Here is a 22,803-nt window from a genome sequence, read left to right as displayed (position 1 = left end):
GCTTTTTCATTTATTTTTTTAAATATATTTGCAGTCATTAATGTGAAAAATCTAATTCTATTCACATTAAAAAATATATATTATCCTTTGAACATGGCAATTTAAATTTACCTTAAAGTTAAAAGAAGTTAGTGTGTCAAACTGTATAACTAGACTTTAATTGATAGGTGATACTTGCATACAGTAGGAACACTAACACTCTGCAGACACAAAATGGTCAGCTGGAGTAAGTTGTAAGTTGCTCATTTTAAAATATTATATGCCATATCATTTAGTTGATGTTCATATAAATGACACTGATTAGACTGATCTCTGTCTGTCTGTAAAACTGGTCTCATGGCCATGTCTATATTTAATATATATATATATATATATATTTTTTTTTTTTCCATAAAATACTTTGCATACAAATAGGGAAAACTGCCTGCTATTTCTATCGTACTAATAAGGTAAGCAAACCTTAAGTATAAGGAAACTGTTTTTTGTGTAATCAAAAGCAGGTCCAGCAGGTGAAACAGCAAAAAATATACACAGACAACGAAAGCTGAAACTCAAGCCATAAACTTAATTTGCACTTCAGAAACCAGCAGGTCAGGTACAAGGCTCTTCTAAAACTGTGAATTTATAATCACATTAACATATGCAGCACTACAGCAAACAACTTTCAACTGTAAAAACCTCTTAATACCCATAACGTATTTCATGTCGCCGAGTCTGGGGAGGAAACTGACATGGCTCGCCTGAGTGTCTGAGGTTTAGAGAAGCACAACAAAGTGGAAAATTAACAGAGTGGAAACTTAATAAACAGTTGCTTCGCTGCAACACAACTCGGGGTAATTCCCGCAGGAAGAGAAAGGCCAAGAGCAGAGGAATGGCAATGAGACTTTCAGCGGCGTCCTCCGCTGTGTTAAGACAGGAAGTCAGGGGTGAGGAGAAGGAATCTGAAAGTCAGAGTTCAGCAATCGCTTTTGAAAAAGTTCAGCGTGTCTCTGCCTTGTTACGGCCTCTCAGCATTTCTGCCTCACAAGTTAAAATGCTATCTTCTCCCTGATAACCGAGTCAGATAAAGCATCTGCCAGAGGTACAAATGGTAGTTCTGTTGTCATGTCCTAAAACACTTGTACAGAGATCTCTGTGTAGTTGTTATATTGCACGTTAAAAGGACCAGGATAAAATGGTATAGGCTGCTAACGTTCCCGGCTACTTTCCACAAATGGGTGTATTTATCAGAGATGTAAGACACACATCCTATTAAACCAAGGGCACCAGAGAAATTCCTCACATGATCACCACAGACCCATAACTGTCTGGGACAAAAATGGAGGCAGTGCCGTATGTCAGTTATATGGAGCAATAACCAACTTAAAGAAGTGTGGTAATAGAGCCATTTACCTGATCCTGAAAAAAGAAGAGAGAGGACTTGGCCCCCAAAAGCCACACATGCACTCGCATAAACACACACACACACACACACACACAGTGACACAAACAGTGGGGGTTTGAACAAATAGGTCTTTCTTTCTTTTTTAAAAAGTGTAAATAGAGTAAAAATATGGCTACAATTCTATGTGAAGAGTTGTAGAATACAATATAAGAATGTTGTAATGCAAAACAAACAATGTTGTCTGCATTATTGGTGAAATTGTCCGAACTGTTATTTGACTTTGGATGTTATATTTTGTGGCTTCACCATAAACACGCTGCTCCATGCAGTGTGCATAGGTGCTTGAAGGTGTTCATGCTGACCATGTTCTGCAACTCAGACTTACACAACTTACCGAGTGCCTAACAAGTGGAATTTGTATTTTTGGCAGCAAAATGACACAACGAGCTGTGTAGTGTGTCACAGTAAATATAGAGGAAACTGAAAGTGCTTGTGGGTACTTTTTTAAAAATTTGACCAGAGGTGAAATTGCTGTACTAATAACAAACTAGTAGAAAAAAAGGAAATTATATCGTATTGGTAACGCAAATGTCATAAAAATTAATATATAGTAAATTACTGCATGTGTAAGAACATATAGTGAGATTTTGTATATTTAACCACTGACATGACTGCCTGTCACGACATATTACCAGTGTGTGAAATGTTTTGTTGTGCTTTGTCTTGTTATTGCTGTTGTCATTGAGGTGGTTGTTCTTGTCACACACACATCAACCATACACACCGACTTGTGTTACTGAAACCGTTAAAGACTGCTGATGCGGGGAGGTGAACACACAGTTGCTTAACTCATTATGCTTCTTTCTTTTTCTGACAGGCAGCGCAGAAGTGCTGAGTAATCTGACTGCAATAAACAGCACAGGGGCATACAGCCGCTAGCAACGACCGCTAAAAAGTGGAATGGAAATACTTACAAGCAGTCAACAATGAATTATAATAATAGAATAGAAAGAGGGTGTTATGTGTGGCAGCTTACTAATTATTTTATACCTAGAAAGCAGAATGAACCCACATAAAGAAGAGGCGAGTGAACTTCTTTGTGTTGTGTACATCCCACGAGTATATTGCCATCATTTTTGATTGCAGTCATAAATACGGAGCACTGTTTCAAAACAGTGCAAGCTGGGAGAGTGTATGAACGAGCATGTTGTTCAGGAGTCAGGCAGGATTATGCTCTGAAATCCTTTGAACCAGGAGCAGCGGGGGCCACTTGAGGCAGGGCAATTGGGCAGACTGTGAAACAGGTCTCCAGTAGAAATGTGCTTATTTATGTAATCATGCAAGAAATATCTATTCTGTTGCTTGTGAAAGGATCTAAGATGGGAACTCCAAGCGTCTCTTTTCTCGGATTCTGGTTCAAAATAACAGTATAACTGCTCCCCCTGGTGTGCTTATCACTGCACTGCCTGAGAGAATAATCTGTGGCGTAATTAGTATGCACCCTCGGGTCAAAATACAAACTTTGTAGGAGTGCATTTTCACATAATGCGCCAGCTCTGTAGCCTTTCTTTCACCTCTTCCTGGCAGCCAGAAAATATTGCAGTGCATTCAACGACTTCACTGAATACAAAAGCAAAAAAAAGGAATTGTTCAAGTAAGACAACATAACCTGCTCAATTAAAATATTTGCTATCACAGTCAAAGTTTCACTATATTGTCCCGTAAGCTTCTTTCTAATCCTTGAGTGTTGAACCTTGAATTAAAATTTATCTCTCTGTCAGAACTTCAGAAAGTGGGGAAAAAAAGCAACACGGATAAACTTACTCTCCTCTCTCTCCCTCTGCTTCCCACACAACTACACACACATATACTGTACATCCCACACATACACAAACTCATGTAAAGACAAAAAGTACTTTTCATAATTCAGTAAGCTCATAAATCACAGCAGGTTGAGGCTCCACAAAACCTCTTTAACATCCTTTAAGTGTTAAATCATCACTTTGTAGGAAGAGCGAAGGAAAAGACAGGAAAAGGGGCAAAAGAGCAAACTAGAGAGAGCTGTACTTTTTCAAGAATTAAGTCTGGGAGTATGCAGTTCTAGCCTTTCAGTCAAATATGTTGCCATGCAAGGGATTAGAGGTCTGTGACGCACTAGGTCTTGACCTGTGAGCCTTGGAGCCTGGCTGTAACTTGACCCAATACCAGGTGTATGCCTGTGGGTCAAAGGGTTGGGAAAGCATGCAACAAAAGACAGCTCCTCAATAAAACCCTCACTGCTCCAATTAACCATTTTAAACCTTGTTTTCAAGCCCTCAAATAGCTCCTGCAAGCATGGGTTGCAATGTGTGGTGCAAAGCCTCATATTACCTTAATTGTAGAAGCCTACACAAATGTCAGCTAAATGAAATGTGTGGTGTGTATATCCTAATAGAGAGAATGTTAATGGCATGCTTACTCCCTGCACCCGCCCGGCTTTGCTTTTACTTTCAAAATAATTTACTGCGCCTTTAAAGCACCCCGTCATCTGCAGCCAGAGACCCATAACTGTCATGTGAGTCGATCATTTACTGGGCGATCTCCTAAGTGTTACGTGTTAATGGGTAGAAGCTGTAGAAAACATAGGGAAATAACTAACACCTACAGAACCAACAGATCAACTCTGTAGAAAGGGAAACTATATCATTTCATAACACATTCAGGACTGCAGCAGTTAATCAAGCTACCTGCCAACAGAACTGCCGTTTCTCATGAACGTGTCAGAGGAGATGTCTTTAAGTATGCTCATATGGGACTGAATAACTGAGTGGGATTCTTTCAGTTGCATTAGTTGTTGACACTGGGGAGTTTGGAACATTATATTTTCTGGTGACAAGGTTAATGTAACATAATATAAGCCTCTAATACTCTGCTTATTTCTGGCTATAAAGCATAGCTGATTTCGTATGTATTTACGTCTAATTTTTGAAATGAGACGCGTATGATTGCACAAACGATTTCATATTTGACTGTTTCCAGACATGAGTGTGATTGATTTAACTTTCTTTTGAGAGGTAAAATAACAAAAATATGTTTGTAATTACATTCCACATTAATCAAAAAATGTATTAGGCGTTTCAGGCTGGAGTGACCTCCTGGCTCAAACTGACTACACTTGGAGTCCACGACTAGCTGGCCTCAGAGAGTTATTAATTGCTCCAGCATGCCCTTGCACAATGTGTTTGGATAGGTGTTTCTAACAAAAAATCCTTTGTGTTGCTTCACTTTACTCTGTGACTCAATTAGGGAAGGAAATGAGAGTAAATACAAAAAGCTATTGTCTGTCTCCAAGTTCCAGCACGAGCTGAGGATCTTACATAACGTTATTGTATCTTGTCTACAATAAGTTTTATACATTTTAGCTGAATTGATGGAGATGTTACGGGATCAGAGAGTAAGATTGCTATTACAGGCTGATCTTAGTTACTCCTGCTCTCTTTTCTATTTCGTAGATTGCATAAAGTGTATGTGAACATCAGAATAAGCAAGACTATAATACAGTAAAGAGCTGTAACTGATAATACTTAGTGAGGTAGTACAAAAAATGCAAATTAAGATTTATAACCCAAAGCTACCATGCACATCTTCATACTACTTGTTTTTGTCTTACCAAAAAAAAGATCAGTTTATCATCACATAAGTCAAATAATGAATAGAAATCCTCGTATTTGACATTTGTTGCTTGAACGGTGCATCATTGATCAGTTATGGTTTCAGCTTCATATTTTAGGTGGTTTTTGATTTATTTTCTAGGCACAAGCCAACAGTGTCAGTATAGATGTCATAACTGGTGAAGTTCTGCCAGCATGGGGATATACCATCAAAAACATACAAACCCTTCAGACAGTTTCCTTTGTTTTGACAGTATGCTTTGTCTCTCTGTTTCACCTCTGTGTCTCTCCCTGCCCAGCTCCTCTCATTCACTCTACTAGCCTTGGAAAGGGGTTTCCTACTGAGGCAAATTCCAACGTGCACTTGCCAAATGACCCATGACCATGGGCGGACAAGGTTACCAGTACTGACTTTTACAACCATTTCTGCCTCCATGCTAGTCTCTGTGTCTCCCCGGCTGAAATAGTAAGCCAGATACCGTTGTAATGAAAAGCTCGAGGCTCAGGACAAACCTGCTGCTCTGATGCCCTCCAGGCTCAAGCTGACAAAAACATCAAGACAATGACAGCAAAGTATGAAAGGTGAACAAAACCCCAAAGGATATTAGAGAGATGGATGAGCAAAAGGTGACAGACCACTAGAATCTGTTCGCTAAATAAAAGTGCAATTTAGGATCTTTATGGGTTCCTTGTGTTGTACACGGCACCTGTGGTGTAGACTAATAGGTGCTGTGTGTTTTGTTTTGTTTTTTCATTTCTTCTGATGAGACTCTCCCTACATGGGCCAGCTTTAGAAACACTTCACACAGTACTTGACCTACAGTGAGTCCATTGTCATGCTAGGTGACACACTGAGGAGATGCTCTCTTATTTATTTATTTCATTTTAATGATGAAAATCACACAAATCACATGATCACACAGAAACAAAAATATGTCTTCTTTTGTTTTCTTTCAGAAAAAGAATCCAGCACTCTCTCTTCTTGGCACGTGCAGTGGAGTAAAATCTTTTTGTGAGTAACACAATGTGACACCACGGTCAGTAAAGACTGATGTGAACTTCAGTCATGCAGAGCATTAGTGCTGCAGACTGTGCTAGAGACATAGTGTATTGGAATAATCCCATCTATAATGCAATAAACTGCAGTTTAAAAAATTATGGGTAATAAGAGTACATTCTGAAATTCTGAACATGGGAGACGTAACAATTTTATGGCATAAGTATTAAAGTCTTATGTCAGCGGTATTAGTAGATGGTTGCCGAGATCAGCCACCCTGAATCCTGATCTGGCAGGTTTTCTTTTTATTCAGGCTATCTAACATTTGACCATTGCAAAGTTCTACAAGTAATGATGCCTCCTATATTGTTTTTGTGCTAACGTAAAAAACTATGAGATATATTGACATGAAAAGGAAAACAAAAAAGGAAGAAAAAAAGAAACTGGAATCGTCTCAACCTGAAAAATGTGCTGGGCAAAGATATTGGACTTACCTTGTAGTCATCTTCAAAATGGCAAGTATTTGGGCACCTTTTAAATCTAATGGCTTACTAAGTAGTGAGGTGTACTATTTTGTGAATACTTTGTACCCCATTGCTGACATATTAACCACAGTGAGCTGACCAGAGCATCGAATTAAAAGCCAAGAACTCACGGCCATGTCTAACTGGCAAACACGTTTTTAGACAAAAACAACAAACACAATGACGACTGCCAGTGTTGTGGTGAATTCACCAAAAAGGTGTAAGGTCACTACCTTAGAAGTTGTTGTTTTTTTCCCCCAATCTTAAGAGCCAGACGATATATTTAGTGTTCAACAATTATAATAGCTACAGAATGATTTTACTTAAGCCTCAAGCAGACGTACTGTTTTTTTTGTTTGTTTTGTTTTAACTTTTACTTCTGGAGATTTCCCAAATTTATAAGCTCATTATCACATAGTTGGATTGGTATGTCATAGCTGTGACCTTTGGAGACGTCAATAAAGAACAGCAAAAATAAACCACTTACTAAATAAAAGGACTGTTACATTTACAAACCAACTATCATTTAGATCGACCAAAATAAGCTACCATCAACAATTTTTCATTTAAAAATATTGTAACTAGAATGTTTGACAGGATACCTTCTTTCAGCTGGTTTCTTATTCTTAAGGTGTCGCCACAGAGGGTGGCTCCCCATGTTTGATTTGACTTATTTTACTCTGAATGCCCTTCCTGATGCAATCATCAAGGGATCTGTGTCTCCACTCTGTCTTGAACCAAGGGCTTCATATGTTAGGCAATTGGGTAAACCCCTACACCAGATAACAGACAATATAAAACAAATGTTAAAATCTAGATATACAGTGCTTAACCAATTTTCTAAACCAACCAACTGCATTTTTTTTATAGTGCCAAATCCCAACAACATTTGTATCAAGATGCTTTGTATTTTAAAGTAAAGACCATGCAATAAGACAGAGAAAACAGAGAAAACCCCAACAATTATATGACCACCTATGAACAAGTGTTTTGGCGACAGTGGGAAGGAAAAACTCCCTTTTAACAGGAAGAAACCTCTGGCAGAACCAGGCTCGGGGAGGGGTAGCCATCTATCATTACCAGTTGGAGTGAGGGGGAAACTCAAACAACACTAATGTTTTAGAAACTGTAAAAAACTTAAAAATGGCTGTTTTCACTGAACTGAATTCACATTGTTAGACCCTATTTCAAGTATAATGACTAAAATGTGCTTGACCATCGTTTTCTGTTTTTTTGTAAAACAGTAATTTTGAAAATTCACGCATAACAAAAATGTTAGCATTAAAAATATTTTTGCAGTTAAAGAACTTGCACATACTCGTGGATAAACTATTAGAGAAACATAAAAAATGATTTTCGTAGCTACCAATACTGTTAATTTAGGGCAACTGTTGCATAAACCTTACAATAGGTGCTAAGCACTGTATGTCCATCAGTGACATTTTGAATTGTTAGTTGGTTTTTCACTGTACAAAAGTGAACTGACTGTTTTAGAAAACCATCAAACCAAACTGCACTCATGCTCATTCATGCCCCTTATCTGTTACTCGAAAAGGGTTGTAAAAGTTAATGGTGCTGGGATTAAATAAATGTATTCCTCCTGTAGTATTAGCTCTATTTTCATGTCCCAGTGAATCGAATGGCCTATTGGACTGGAGTGCTTCTTTTTGCTTCTGTAGTTAAAGGTGTGTATCTTACATTGTTTCAAATTAGGAAAGATTTGAACCGCAGTAGGATCATGGTGGTTTCAAAGGTCTGTTATTGTAAAAAAAAAAAAAAAAAAAAGAAGAAGAAGAAGAAGAAAAGAAAAGAAAAGACAGACAAAGGCAGTGGACAATCTACATAATTACAGGGCAATAATATTCTGCTGACCCTACAACACCATGACCTCTCTAGGTTAAGTCAATGTGTTAACTGATGATCTACAAACACTCTGGAATTCTTCAGTTGATTTTGAACAGCTGTGCAGAGGGCACTGACCAAACACACAGAGGAATATGTGTTAATGAACAAACAAAAATTATTTTTCAACAAAAAAATGGCAGAAAAGCTTAATAAGCTTTAGTGTGTCTTACTTTTTTTTTTTTTTTTATCTTTGACACATTACTTTGCTAAATAAACAGTACTGACTAAGCAAGACCCCACAAGCTCTAAGAAACATTATACACCATTTACTTTCTCTGTAAAAGTATTTCTTTTTTCTTTTTCTTTTTTTGGACTAAAAAGATTGCATCAAGGGGGAGACAGAGGACCAAATGGGAACAGTATCTCTTTTCTTTGAGAATTACATGAAGAGTGAGCTAAATATGAGGGAGGAAAGCATGCATGAGTGGTAGGCAGTGCCGGAGTGTGGTTGTTCATGAGGGTATGAGCTCCTAGCCCCCAAGGGTGCAAACCCTGTCAGAGAGATCATAATAAACTGTCATCTGTACCGCCAGGGGCTAAAGTTCTATGCTGGTGCTGAGACCACAGGAAGACTGAAATGCTAAGTGATGCCACACTTTAGAGGGCTTCTGTACTGTGAACACACGAGCCTGAAGATAAGAGTGAATTTATTTCCAAAAAATATCAGCGCCCAGAGATCAGATACTAGAAAGCTGTACACAGAGATCAGTATACTGAATAGCAAATCCGTTCCTATTATTTTGGCTCTCCTATTTATACAGTTAGGCCCATAATTTGTTGTAGTTTCTGTAGTTTTGCCTGTGTACACCACCACAGTCAACTTTGCATCAAACAATCAATATGTGGACGAACAGCAGACTTTCAGCCTTCATTCAGTGGGTTTTACCAACAAAAAAACAACTGCTTATGAATTACAGTGGTATAGATAGTCCCCCATTTTCAGAGGCTTAAAATTAATTGGACAATTAGCTGGCAACCAATTTCATGACCACGTAAGGCTTCTTCTGTTGTGATTTCATAATACATGGACATAAAATCTGAAGTTCATTTCAAAGTTTTCCATTTATATTTAACAGCTTATCATTGTCATTTTAAACATGACGACCAAAGAGGTGTAGATACAACTGAGGAATGTCATGATTAGACTGAAAAACCAAAATACAACTAGATAGCAAAAGCTTTATGAATATCAGCAGTCAGGCACATGTTTGGAAAGAATGAATCCATTGGCCAGCTCAGCAAAGTTAAAAGACCACAGGAAACAACTAAAGTGCATGATGACAGAATTCTTTCCATGGTTTAGAAAAACAACTTTGCAGCATCTAACCACGTCAACAAAACTCTCAAGGAGATGGGCACATCATTGCCAAAGTCTACACTCAAGTGTTTACAAGAAGACCCAAAACACTGGTTACATTCAAGAACAGGAAGCCCAAATTAGACTTTGCCAGAAACTTTGCCAAAAATATCCAAAAGAGCCAGCACAACTCTGTTAAAAAAAATCTTCGGACAGAAGAAATCAAGATTCACTTGTACCAGAATGATAGGAGGAGGAATGTATATGGAAAAGGAGAGAAACAGGTCATGATCATGAACACTGGAGGTAATGTTATGGCATGGGCCTCTATGGCTCCCAGTGGAACCAGGTCACTAGTGTTTATTGATGATGTGACTGCTGATTGAAGCATCAGAATGAATTCTGAAATGTGCAGGGCCTGCTCTCTGCTCAGATGTAGTTTATTATACACAATGTATTATGTATGAACGTTAATGTATCCAGGCAGTGACAACACAACCTTGTATTGAACAAAATGCATATTTATAGGATTAATCTATTACTAAATACATTTTAGGGGAACTGAAATTGCTGTCTGGGATATCTTGCGACGATTGGAATGATTTTTTGTATTGCTTGTTATATTGTTATAGCATACTTAAGTTTTTGTGGCAGAACCAAGAGGTTGGTGGAGTTATCCTGCACAACAGGAGAGTGTGTGGGTAGGTTTAGGCAAGAAAAGCACTTTCATTTCTTGTGCTTGAAGGCATCTTTGAGTGTCTAAGCAAAACAAACCCCTTTTTCTAACCTTATAAGAATGATGTGAGGGCTTTGAAACAATAACAAACCTTAATTAATGTTTGAGTTGCCAGCACACTTTCACTCGATAACAAAAAGTACAAATGTCACTTGCTGGCCTGGGGAGGGGTGGTGGGGGTGGTGGTGGTCAAGTATACATGCTCATAGCCATGTGAGGAATTCTTCACATCCGCCTCTCAATTTCATGGCAAATTTCCTCCAGGACTACATATGTTTGGGGAATGTAAAGTAAAGCAGCAGGGGGCAGTTCTCCTGGATTAAGTCAGCTCATCAGTTTATCATTCATCAGACAGCAGGAGTTTGAGTACAGAAAAAAAAAGCAGGAGGAAAAATCCCTAATTTTCTACAGCCATACCTTCCTTTGTACTTCAGGATTAACGACAGGGCTGAGAGAACCTGATGAGTTTAAAGCTTCAGAGGAGAGCAGGGTGAAAGAAAGCCAGATCAGAACAGAGATACCATTAGAGAATCTCATAAATCAAGAGTGCTTATGGCGGGGGAATACGCTCTTAAAGACCATCTGGACTTTCCAACCCTAACATTTATTTTGAGCTTCCTCCACTGAGAATATGCTTTTAAGGACAGAATTTTCTTCGGTATTACTGCACTACAAGTGGCTCACTTTCTGTTGTCTCTGCTTTGTCCATTTTATGTCTGTGATTAATAAAAGAGGGTCATGCTTTAGAATAAAAAAAAAATGTAAAAAGAAGCAAAGGCCAAGACACCGACCGGCACTGGACCACCACCCCCACATCCACACCCTTCCACTCAAAATTGCACCATTAAAAACAATGTGTCACCCGTTTTCCATGATCATCATGTTCGAGTCAAGCTGACACCCAGGCATCTCAGAAAGATAACCATAATTCTCTCTAAGGCCTTCACAGGCCTCCCAACTTCCTGCAGACACCTCTTCCTTTCTGCGCTTCCTGGTGTTATCATAATCCAGGACCCAGAGTGGACCTTTGTGGCTCATGGCCACGTCTTCCGCTAGCACACGTGTGCGTCACATTATCTGTTGAGAGGCCAGACTCCGCTTCCTGTCAGGTTGTGGAAGGGTTGTGCAGTAATGTCGGGAACAGGAAAAGGAAGTGGACATGACTGGTATAAGATGAGAGAATGGAAGGAACAGAATAGCTTACAATATCTATCCCCGCCTGCTTTCGTAATTTATAAACAACTGTCATATTTAAGTATGAAAGAAAAACCTTTTTGGCAGTATCACAATTTTAAAAACAGAACATCAAGCTAGAAACTAACCGACTTGGTGTAAACAGTTCAAGCATAAAAAAATATAACAGAAAGGACAAACAAAAAAAAGTCAAAAAAGTACGTTGCTGAAGCACCTTAGCTCTATTTCTTTATTTCTCTTTTTTATTTTAAATTTATTGCAGAACATCATTCTTCCAAAAGATGGTGCGTCATTTCATGCTATGTTAGTGGTAGAGAGTGCTGTAGGAAAACTATGGCGCAAAATCCACCATAGGTTTTAAATTAGGTTGAGATCTGGTAATTGTGACCACCATAGCGGAATGTCATCATCACATCATTTAATGGTCCCCACGCAGCATGGATGTGAATATTTTCAACCTCACGTAAACTTTATAAGCCGATCCTTGATTTCATTCTCTTTAAGCAGAATTTGTAGGCCGTGGGCCAGATTTTAGGTGCTGGAAGCGTTCTAGTTGTTGTTTGTAGTCACTTTGCTTCAAGGGCTTTTGATCAGTTGTGTTTGTCTGTCTCTCTAGAAATCAAAAGGGGAATGGGAATGTCATGTATCTGTAATAACAGGATTTTTGCTTTTAAATGTATCTGCATTTGTAAACAATGACTGGCGACATCTGCAAAATCTTGGGCCAGATACCTCCTGGCCGCAGAAAAGTCAGCAGGCTCGCTGATGGGTTCAAAGACCACTTGCATCAGGACATAAATGTTTTGTCACAGGATAAAGGTGATCACTCAAAGTAATTTCAAATTGATTTACAGTGACCCTTCCTTCTAAAGAAACAATTGGAGCCAAACAATAAGTGAAAATGCACCCAACAGTGAACCAGAACCACCAGACCTCTCACAGTGGGGTCATGGGTTCAGGTTTTTTCTTTAATTTTCCACCAATCTGTAGCCAGTGCAAAAAAACTGAGAGGTTAAAAAAATGGCAGGAAAAAAAATACAGTGTATGTGCTTGCACATCTACATATTATTGCCCCCCACTTGGCTGTAGCGTGAGTGAAAGTCAAGCCATGAGCTTGGTCTGGCTTTGCACACTTAACTGGGCTTGGAGCTCTTATTTCAATGGATGCCTAAGTAGAGTTTGACTTTGAAGGCTTTGATCCGGAGGCAATGCTATGGCATTTGACTCCTAGCTAAAAAAAAGCAATGTGTCAGACCTCTGGGGTCACTGGGATCACTTATCGCGGCTGAAAATAACCAGTGGCAAGCCACGATTTGGGGAATCTAAAAGAGGGCTGACATTAGCAGGTGCCCTGAGGTGGAATAGAGACAGCTACAGAGCAGGTCACTGACCTTGGACCACAGAGAACTTCTTTTTCTTTTTCAATCTTTTTTTTTTTTAAACCCGAGGGCCTGGTTTCACTTAGCAGAAAGCTTCTTCAGCTGAAACTGGTGAACAACAAATACTTCGCCAAGTATATAAAATGCTGCAAAGTGAGTATCAATAAATGGAGTTCTACAATGAGGTCAGATTTTCTAAAACCATTGTTGTTGTGTTGAAGTATTCTTATGAATGCCATCATCTGAGGTGCGTTTTTGAAACTTGTATAGGAAAATGAAACCAACATAACATATTCTTGTATGACGTTAAACAGCATCAATTATTAAGTAAGTTGCTATATTAAAGATGTAAACATCTATGATGTACCAATCATCACAATATGCAAATATTGGAATTCCTCACAGTGATCTTTGCTAATAAGAAGAATACAGTTTGTTTAAATTAAACACTTTCCAACCTTTATTTCAGAAGTGTTTTCTGACCTTTGTACAGGAGACTAACATTTCTGTGAAACAACAGGATGGAGATTACCTACTAAAAACGGCTTATTTAGTTTTTGTTTGTTAACAGTTTGAGAATAGTTTAAAAAGCACACATAAAGGTGATTTTCCTATTCAAGAAACTTTTAGGAAGCATTCAAAAAGTTCCTGCCTAGACACTTTTAAACACTGGAGTCACTGATATGTTTTGAACATTGCAGAATAACAGAGGCAGCTTGTGTTTCACTGTACAGAATGGCAACACTGGTGGTCTTTGTGATATATTATGTCACGAGGATCATATAGCATCACTAAAGTCATTTTAAACAACTCAACACCAGTAATGTGCTGTTCCTTGTGTGACACTAGCAGGTGCTCTTTATTTTTGGTCCTTTGTGCTTAGTCTTCTGAGTAACTACGTAAGCTTTTTTTGTCATGTATCATAGCTGACAAATATTTAGTTACTGGCTATTTAAAAACTGAATCCATATTATAAGCTTATTCCTAAGAGATATGATGGACAATGGAATTGTCTACACAGCTTTACTGGAGTGAGTGATCAGAACACCAAAATCACCCACTGAGTTTGAGTTCTCAAATCGCTACGAGAGTTCTTGTAGCACAATGCATTAACCTATAGTGCCTATGTTCAGAGATACAGTTTAGGGTGTATTGATAAAGAAAAAAGGCCGTCTCCAAAACAATCCAGTCATGAGCAAGTTCTCTCCTCTTTAGGCCTATAGCTTTACCAAATTTTACCAATACAAGGTAAAAATATGTAATTAATTTTTTTTGAAAAGATAATTTGGTAACTTCATCTTTAAAGCTATATCATTTTAAAGGTTTATGTTTGTCCAATCACATTTTTACATGACAACTGTCACATTGCAACTTTTTTTTTTCACTGTAAATATTGGAAACATTGACGTTCTTTGTGATATACTGCAAATACAGTGAAAAGCCATTGAATTGGACAATTGTTTAACTACATAATTATTTAATTGCCAGTGGCTGCTGAAACACATGTCAACATGTCGTTAGAATATCTCAGTCTAATGAATACTACATAAAAATTCTTTACCAGCATCAAAAATTTAAGGTAAAATCTCACAGAAATGTCCTTTATGTTCGTGGTTTCAAGAGGATTATTGTAACACAGATTTTTGGTGCGCTGTAAAAACATGAAAATGGTTGGAGGAAGACCTTTCGAAGCTAATATATGTTCCCACGAGGACTAACCCATTTCACTTTAATGACCCGATGACCTTTTCTCTTTAACCAAGCTTAGTGCTAAGAACAGCAAAATTGTCAGTACGCTGTTCAGTCGCACACTTGTGTTTTGCAAGGTGTAATGAACACTGCAGGCTCCTAGAGCGGTTTTAGACTCATCATCATCTTGCTAATCCTTAAACCACACACTACTCCTGAGTCAGCTGCTGTTTGCCCAAAAAACAATGGATCCCAATAATGGCACTGGTTCAATAATATTCGATTAAAAAAAATCCAAAAGTTGATCATTTACTGTCAAAGCAACAAATCTTTACATTTGAAAAGCTGCAATCACCAATGTCTTCTTTATTTTTTTTAACTATTCCTTGATAGTAGCTTTTTGTCAGTTTGAAAAGCATCTACTGACAAGCTTTATGGCACTATCACTTTGATGAAATAAAATATGCCTTATAACCAAATTACAACTATGTGGCTATTTTTATGGTTATAAAGGCCCCAGTCAAAAATCACATGTCAAAACATGTATATGTTGACACACTGTGTATAAAAATATCAATTTGCATAAATTATGCATGTTTTTATTTATTTAAAATTTTACAAACTATTCTACTATAAAATAATTAAATAAATAGAAAATAATTTCATTAATTAGGGAGGCTACTCTTTTAAAACACTGCCTACCAAGACGTTAAAACAATTCCACAGAACAAAAGCTGTCTAAATCTTCTTTGTGTCTTCCATGAACACAAAGGCATATTTGGAAGAAGACAAAGCTGATGACAAAGCTTTTCAGTGTAAAAACATATTAAAGTCTTAAAATATGAAAGGGTGTAAAAGACATGAAGGCGAGTCTGAGGTGGCATGTGAAGGAACAGAGTGCAGAAAAGAGACGGGGAAAGGAGAGACAGATCAATACGAGTCAGGAAATAAGGTAGAAAAGGTTATTTACTTGACATTGATCGGTTGTAGCAGCAGCGGAGCTTGGCCTGTTTCTCTTTTGTTAACCTTTAAGCCCGAGTATACTCACAAATGACGGGGGAGTTAACTAACAGGTGTAATTTATGGATCGAAGGAGGTCACAGTACCTCTGTCACTGACTGGTGATTATATTTTTGCAGCGATGAAGAAATAAGTAAGATCAACAAGCGTGATGAGGATGAGTCCACTCTGAAGACCGATTTTTAGAAAAGGCATGGTGAGATATGAACTATTTAGGTCTGAATATGAAATAGACAGAAGTCCCTATTTAAATAGAAGCTGAATTTACTGCACAGTGTGGTATTAGCGTAGTCTACAACAGCAGTTGCCAATCGAATGTACAGTAATAAAAATGTTTAAAGGTTTACCATGAAAAAAAGCAGTTCTTGTATATAATCCTAGTTCTTCTAAGGTAGTCCAGCATCGACACTGAGTTCACGACTGAAACTGTTTCTGATTGTATCGTATTGCTTTTACACAGTAGTATTAAGGCTTGATAGCACGAGTTATTGAATTTTTTTTTAAGTAATCAGTTTTGTAAAATAGTAACTGACCCCGAGTAATTTTTCTGTAGATCCACAGAGAAGTATGGATAGTGAAAAAAAGCATCGTCATTCTTAATGGCATTAGGTCTCAAGATTATCTGTGTTTTATCTTTCTGTATACTAAACAGGATATTTTTGAGATTGCAATAATAGCATACTATAAAATAAGTTTGAAATATTATTTTTCTGAAACAGATGCAACGAGTCATGATTTGATATTACATATAGACTTTGACTGTATCAACAAAAGGAACAAGAAGCTTCAATAGTGATATGTGCAAATGATTACCGTAGGCTGCTTTTAGAAGCTGATCTATGCGTGGCACTTCTAAAGTAGGGGAGACCGGGGATAGTTGTAACGTGGGTCAGTTGTAACACTTCCAATTTCTCCAATCAGGGCTAAGTTTCAAATGATGTGACTCATCCTGTGCATGCCCAACTCAGTTCTGCTATCACATGTGAAAAATCAGCACATTTTGTCAAACACAGACAATTTAACACAAAAAAAAGTAATTTGTGTGCCAAAAAGTAAGTTTTTCTACTTTATTTCAATTTCTAATAGCATTATTTGCTTTGCAGTTAAACTCATCAAACTTAAATTGTGTTATTTGTATGTCTATGGGGATATATTCTGTGTAGGTCTTTAGTGCTAATGTTTTAGGCGTTGGCTGTAATGTTAGCTAGTTCATGGCTATAGGAGTCTGGGTCAGTTGTAACAATAATGCAGATGTTACAACTTACCACACTATTACTTTAACTTATATTAAACAAGTTGGGGCAACGACATCAGCAGAGAGAGGTTCACTGGTCGCATTTGTATATGTGGTTAATGCCATTGGCAACACAATTCCTCCACTGTTTGTGTTCCCACACATACATTATGCAGATCACTGTGTCAGAGATGGACCAGTAGGAAGTACTGGTAGTGGAAATAAATCAGGATGGGTGCAAGAAACAGATTTCCTCATCTTTCTGAAGCACTTTGCAAACCACACCAAGGTAAGCCATGATAAAATGTAATGGAATTGCGATGCTGGTGAACAACTACATTTTTTCAGCTTCATTGTTATGTTCAAAATTGGTGCAAGAGTTGTAGGTTATAATGCCCACTGAGCCAATGGGACCAAACTCAAGGAAGACCAACCAAAATTAATGAAATATTCAGTTGCAGAAAATTCCATAATTTGTCTTTTTTGGGGGGTTGGTATATGTTCAAAAGTTAGATTTCTGCATTCTGTCACACACACACACAGCTACATAAATGGATGTAAGTGCATTCATGTGTTGAATAAACAAAGATTACATGTTAATGTTTTGTTAGTACCCTTATTTCATTGTGTTACATTTCACCCCAGGATATGTTACAACTAACCCAGACTATGGGGTTAATTGTAACATTTCACTCTTTGTGTTTGAGGCCATACCATGCAATGGGTAATTGTGCTGCAGAGAAAATACTTGCACTATTTAATAGCAGAGACATGTAAATACTTTGCATTACATTTTGAATCCACTACCTTAAAAGAGCTCCAATTTACAGACAGAAATGTCAAAAATGTTACAACTATCCCCGGTCTCCCCTACACTGTTCGATTTAGTCATTAAAAAAAAAAAAAATTATATAAGCCTGAATTAAGACATTTGCTTATCTATTAATATTTGCGGAAACCGTACGTAGGCAGTAAGCAGGTTTTGTTAGCTTTTACTACAGAGAAGGGTCATATTGTACTCTTGCCGCACATCAACATTACCTGGCCTCAGCCCAATGTGCACTGCTAGACATCCATCATGTCTCTTTTTTAGTCCATGAAGATGGCACAGACCTGATGCACTGAATGAGGAACTATTTGTTCTTCCATATGCCAGTACTTGTAATCGTTTTCTCGGGATCCTGCCAAATTTTGCCCTTTGCCAACAAGGCCACATGTTTCCACAAAGGAAAGTCTGGCAAGTGGCAAAGATGATTTTGTAATTTGGCTTCAGTAGAAAAAAATCACAATACCACCCATGTTAGTGCAAGCATATCATTGTCCGACTTTATTTTTTCTTCTTTTTACCATTCAGTACATAAAGTTACATATTCCTATACCATTACAACACCATATACCACATTTACAATAAAAAGCATTGTTCCTGATTTCAGAGATGTTTTACTTTCTCTCTGTAAGTTGGCGTGTATTAGATGCCCATCCACCTTAAGGCATTTGTGTGAACAACCTCACTCATCCTTCTGTTTAGCCTCTTTAAGGCTCTGTAACTTAAAGAAGTGGGATTTTTGTCATTGGCCACATTAACTTACTGAAACTTAGCCAGCCCCACTGAGTTGGCAGGGCTGCTAAATAAACATGGATTGGTTGCTCAGGTTCACAACCTCTTCACGAGGCACAACCGTGTGCTCTAATGGAAACATTCAATGCCGTGCCAAACGCTGTCTTTTTTTCCCTCTTTGTTACACTCCTGAATTGCATTTAGTGAGACAAAAATGGCTGCATACACAAAACACATGGAGGGAAACACTTATGCTAAACAATGAATGCTTGAGTAAATGCCTGCCCGGACTTGTCACAAGGGTTATGAAACACTATCAGAAAGTAAAGTGTAACAAAAAATACATACATACATATTTTAATGTCTTTACACAGGTGTATGGGCGTAAGCACTTCTCAGAAATCAGTCCATTGTGTATTCCGGTGACTCATTTTTAGAGAGGAAGTAGACCCATGGGGTGAGCTGACCTTAAAAGAGCTGGGAAATTTGTTTTTTCGCTCCTGAACTTGGCTATATCTCACTTTCCAGAGGTGCCTGTCCCACTCACTCACTCTCAAGGACCAAGCCAATCTCCCTTTGTAAATAGAACTATGTTTTATAATTCCACCTCTCTCTCAGATGACCATATCAATAATGCAGAGGAACCACATCTGTCCAGAACCATGAGATTATTTCTCTGATTTGGGCTGACAGTTATGGTAATAGTTTGGCAAACAATCTACTCCAGCAACAATGACCACAGATTACAGCTGTTTTCAGATCAAAGAGACTGCAGAGCGGCCCATGATTGATTGCTCACCAAGAGACAGAGTCAGGCAGTTCAGCCCCCCACATCTCACTTTAGCCTCTCTAGTCTGATAATGGAAACATTCCTTTATTTTTAATCTTCCTGGATTCTGTTATAATTTGGATACCAGAGGGTCCACTTAATACTTTGCTTTCTAGGCTTAGCTGCATTTCTTTCAAATAAACAGTTTGTTTATGAGTCATTTAATTGTATTGGAAAGAAGTGCTATGTAAGAGACACAAGATATAATACTTTGACAACAAACTGAGACACAATGTGAGCGCCTTACTCCCACCAGGGGCATCAACACTATGCATTCGCTGCACAGTATACATAAGATCAGCTGTACTGTCTGGATTTATTTTTATTTGTGGGGTGTAGAAAATGTATATTATGCACCAAAAGTTACGTAATGGTTACTTTTGACTAAATGTTAAATACAGTATAAATGCTTTTGATTATGCTGTGTCAATGAACAAGGTTAAGCTTAGTGCTTAGCCTTCATAAAACTTAAAACGTCCTCACACATGCACAGCATAAACCTTTAATGTAAAACTGACACAGTCGCTTGGCGCTCGTCACTGTAAAGAATTTGTGTATAAACACCTTAGCTATTCAACAAAGCAGCTCATTATTTATTAATGACACAAAAGCTGTAACACCATTTGACTAATATGAATTTGCATATTTATTAAAACAGGAGACATTTGTGATTAATGGGATCCAGCCATGTCACATGTGGATTGGGGGAAAAAAAATTGTACCTCTTGTATCGCTACCCAAACTACCAAGACTAGTGTGAATTACTGCTTAAGCTGTGTTATACACTCTTGGGACCCCTTGTGAAGCTTTACACAAAACAGATAAATAATATATTGTTTAATGACAACAGGATCAACTTTAATAACGTGCACAAGTTGTAGGTTGAGGAACACACTTTACAATACAACATACAACATTACCTGAGATTACGTTAATTACAACTTGGTTGACTTATTGAACTGTAAAATCTTGGGGGGGGGTGCTGGCTTGTCTCGGCCTGATTCAAATGTAACCTATAAAAAATGGGGAAAAATTAAAAAGAGAATAAAAAATTGTCTTGACGACAAGGACATTGTCAGATAAGTGGAGAAGGGCAGCCAGAGAGCTATTTAGAGTGACGGTAAATGGCCTTTTTACCATTCCAGCTACCCCTGCACCCCCTTCCCCCGTTTAGGGATGGCATTAGAGACTGCAGACTGACATACATTTTTTATAGCTTCATAAAGTCGTCCAATGACCAGGTCACCCTTCTCATAACTAGGGAGCAGAACGCTTGAAAAAAGCCATTCATCACCATGAAAGGGCCTGCTTGTCCAAGCGCCTTCAAACATGCACACAGTCTGGCAAGAGACGCTCAGCACAAATGCTAACGTACTTCTGCCACTAATGCCAGATGACCTTCTCACATCTATTAGCGAGCTGGCTGACACAGAGGGTAGAGACGAGCCCTTCTTGTCTCCTGCAAAGATTTCAATGACAAGGAACAGAAAATATCATGCATGATAATGGCCGTTGCCTCCAACAAAGCAATCTTTCCCATTTTTTTAAACAATACAAGGTGATGTCAGGTGAATATGAAATAATCCATGATTAATTATACACACAAGAAATCTTTGTCTCCAAGTTTATTGCCCTGTAAATTAGTCGTTATTGTAGAGGTGCAGTTAGAGGTAATATAACAGAATAACATGACATGCTTTTTTAGATGTCCCCTTTGATTTGGCAAGTCACAAGGACCTCCGGTGTCGAACTGGAACGCCCCTCACAGACAAACCATCAGACCACCAAACCCCATTAGTGTGCAATTAGTGACAGCTGGTGGGTTGTCAGCTTGGTAATGGCCTCAAAAGGAGTACCCATGGAATACAAAAACCACCAGTGATGCAATGGATTAAACCTTGGCAATAACAGTCAAAACAGAGAGCTAGTTATACAGAGACTCATGGCCATAGATCTCCAATTCCAAAAGTATAACATGCACAACACAATGTTGTCTAATACCACCAATCTGTATTATTGCTGTTTTTTAATGCATGACATTAGAGCAACAATGACTGAATGCCGGGCCCTGTGAAAATGTAAATATATTCAGCTAATCTCATTTTAACCAAAGGTGTTCTATTTTGGTACTCTAACAGTTCCTCCTCTTGCTGGCCTTTCAATTCAAAAGCAAGGGCTAAGCTATGAGGCACAAGAGGTGGATGGCCTGAGAGGGAGAGGGAGGCAGGGAGAGGGGGGGTGAAGTAGTTTAATAATTTATTTAAGAGGGAAAGAAAGCAGCCAAGGGGAACAAATAGTGTTTCTCCCAGAACCAAGCCCCTCTGACCCCAGCCCTGCGTACCTGAAGCCCAAGCCCCATCGCATTAGTGAAATTCTTATTTGATGGCATTTTAATATTCTGCCTTGATGACTTTTTAGCAACATTTACTTTCGGAGGTCTTGAGTGCTTCCCCCAGAGGAAATGAAACATGTCAAAACCCATTACGAAAAAATCAAAATTTAAATACCTCAGCCGTGTTAGCGGTAATACACACAATCCCCACCGCTCAGAGGCAAGGCTCACAAACACTCATCTGCTTGCCGGCTCGTAATGAGTCTGTTTGATGGGTAAGCGATTTGTGGGTCACCGAGCATACGTTACAGATCCAATTTAACCCTTGATTGCTTGTACTCTGGAGGACCTGGGAAAACGTGTTATTGAAATTTAATACCAGATCATTTCTTCTTCCTCCCATGCAGGGACAAAGGTATGCTTACATGACTCCTTCGATGGCCCGCGCAGATGTGGGAGGCGGTGGGAAAAGCAGCCAAGGAGGGAAGGGAGAGACAAGACAACAGAGAAAAACAAAGACAGTTTTATGCATGAAGGTAATCCTTGCTTCATCTGCAGGTCTTGCTAAACACCAATCCAATTAGCCCCTGAGGGCGCTACACTAAGCACTACCATGGTTGAATATGTGCTTTCTATTGTGTGATACATCAATTTTACAATAACAGTTAGAGCAGTTTGCCATTGGTTGTTAATGTTGACACAGAAAAAAGATGATTTATAGTAATTGTGCCAAAACAAGAGAAAAAAACACTGGTATGTTTTGGGGCAGAATTAAAATGATGAAAATAGTCACTATGGAGTTTCTCATGAAAGAAAATAGCTAGCTCCCCCCCCCCCCCCCCCCATCACCCAAAAAACATGCATTATGGGAAACTTCTATTCAGCCCACGTGCTTGTGTGTGCACATGAGCATTATTTTACTAAGCTAAATGTTTGTATTTTTTTTTTTAACATTTTCTATGCTTGGTATGCATCACTCAGTGAAATGAGCGCCATCCATTACAAAAGCTAGTTTTTTGCCAAGCAACATCATTTAGTTTGGTGATAAAGACAATTACAATTTTGCCACTTTGTA

At 38.4% G+C, this 22,803-nt stretch overlaps 1 protein-coding gene across 1 annotated transcript in view; it reads left to right on the top strand.

Annotated features, from left to right (window-relative positions):
- The window catches only part of LOC308392027 (uncharacterized protein), a 66,350-nt gene that overhangs the window by 17,113 nt on the left and 26,434 nt on the right, over nt 1-22,803 (top strand). Inside the window, exons 2-3 of the mRNA XM_080874868.1 lie at nt 5,992-6,046; nt 22,136-22,264. Coding sequence (XP_080730994.1) covers nt 5,992-6,046; nt 22,136-22,264 — 184 coding nt within the window. The remainder of the gene's footprint in view (nt 1-5,991; nt 6,047-22,135; nt 22,265-22,803) is intronic.

This window comes from Rhamphochromis sp. 'chilingali' (genome assembly GCF_963969265.1).
Source record: "Rhamphochromis sp. 'chilingali' genome assembly, chromosome: 2".
NCBI classification, from domain to species: domain Eukaryota; kingdom Metazoa; phylum Chordata; class Actinopteri; order Cichliformes; family Cichlidae; genus Rhamphochromis; species Rhamphochromis sp. 'chilingali'.
This window is presented reverse-complemented; position numbering and strand designations above follow the sequence as displayed.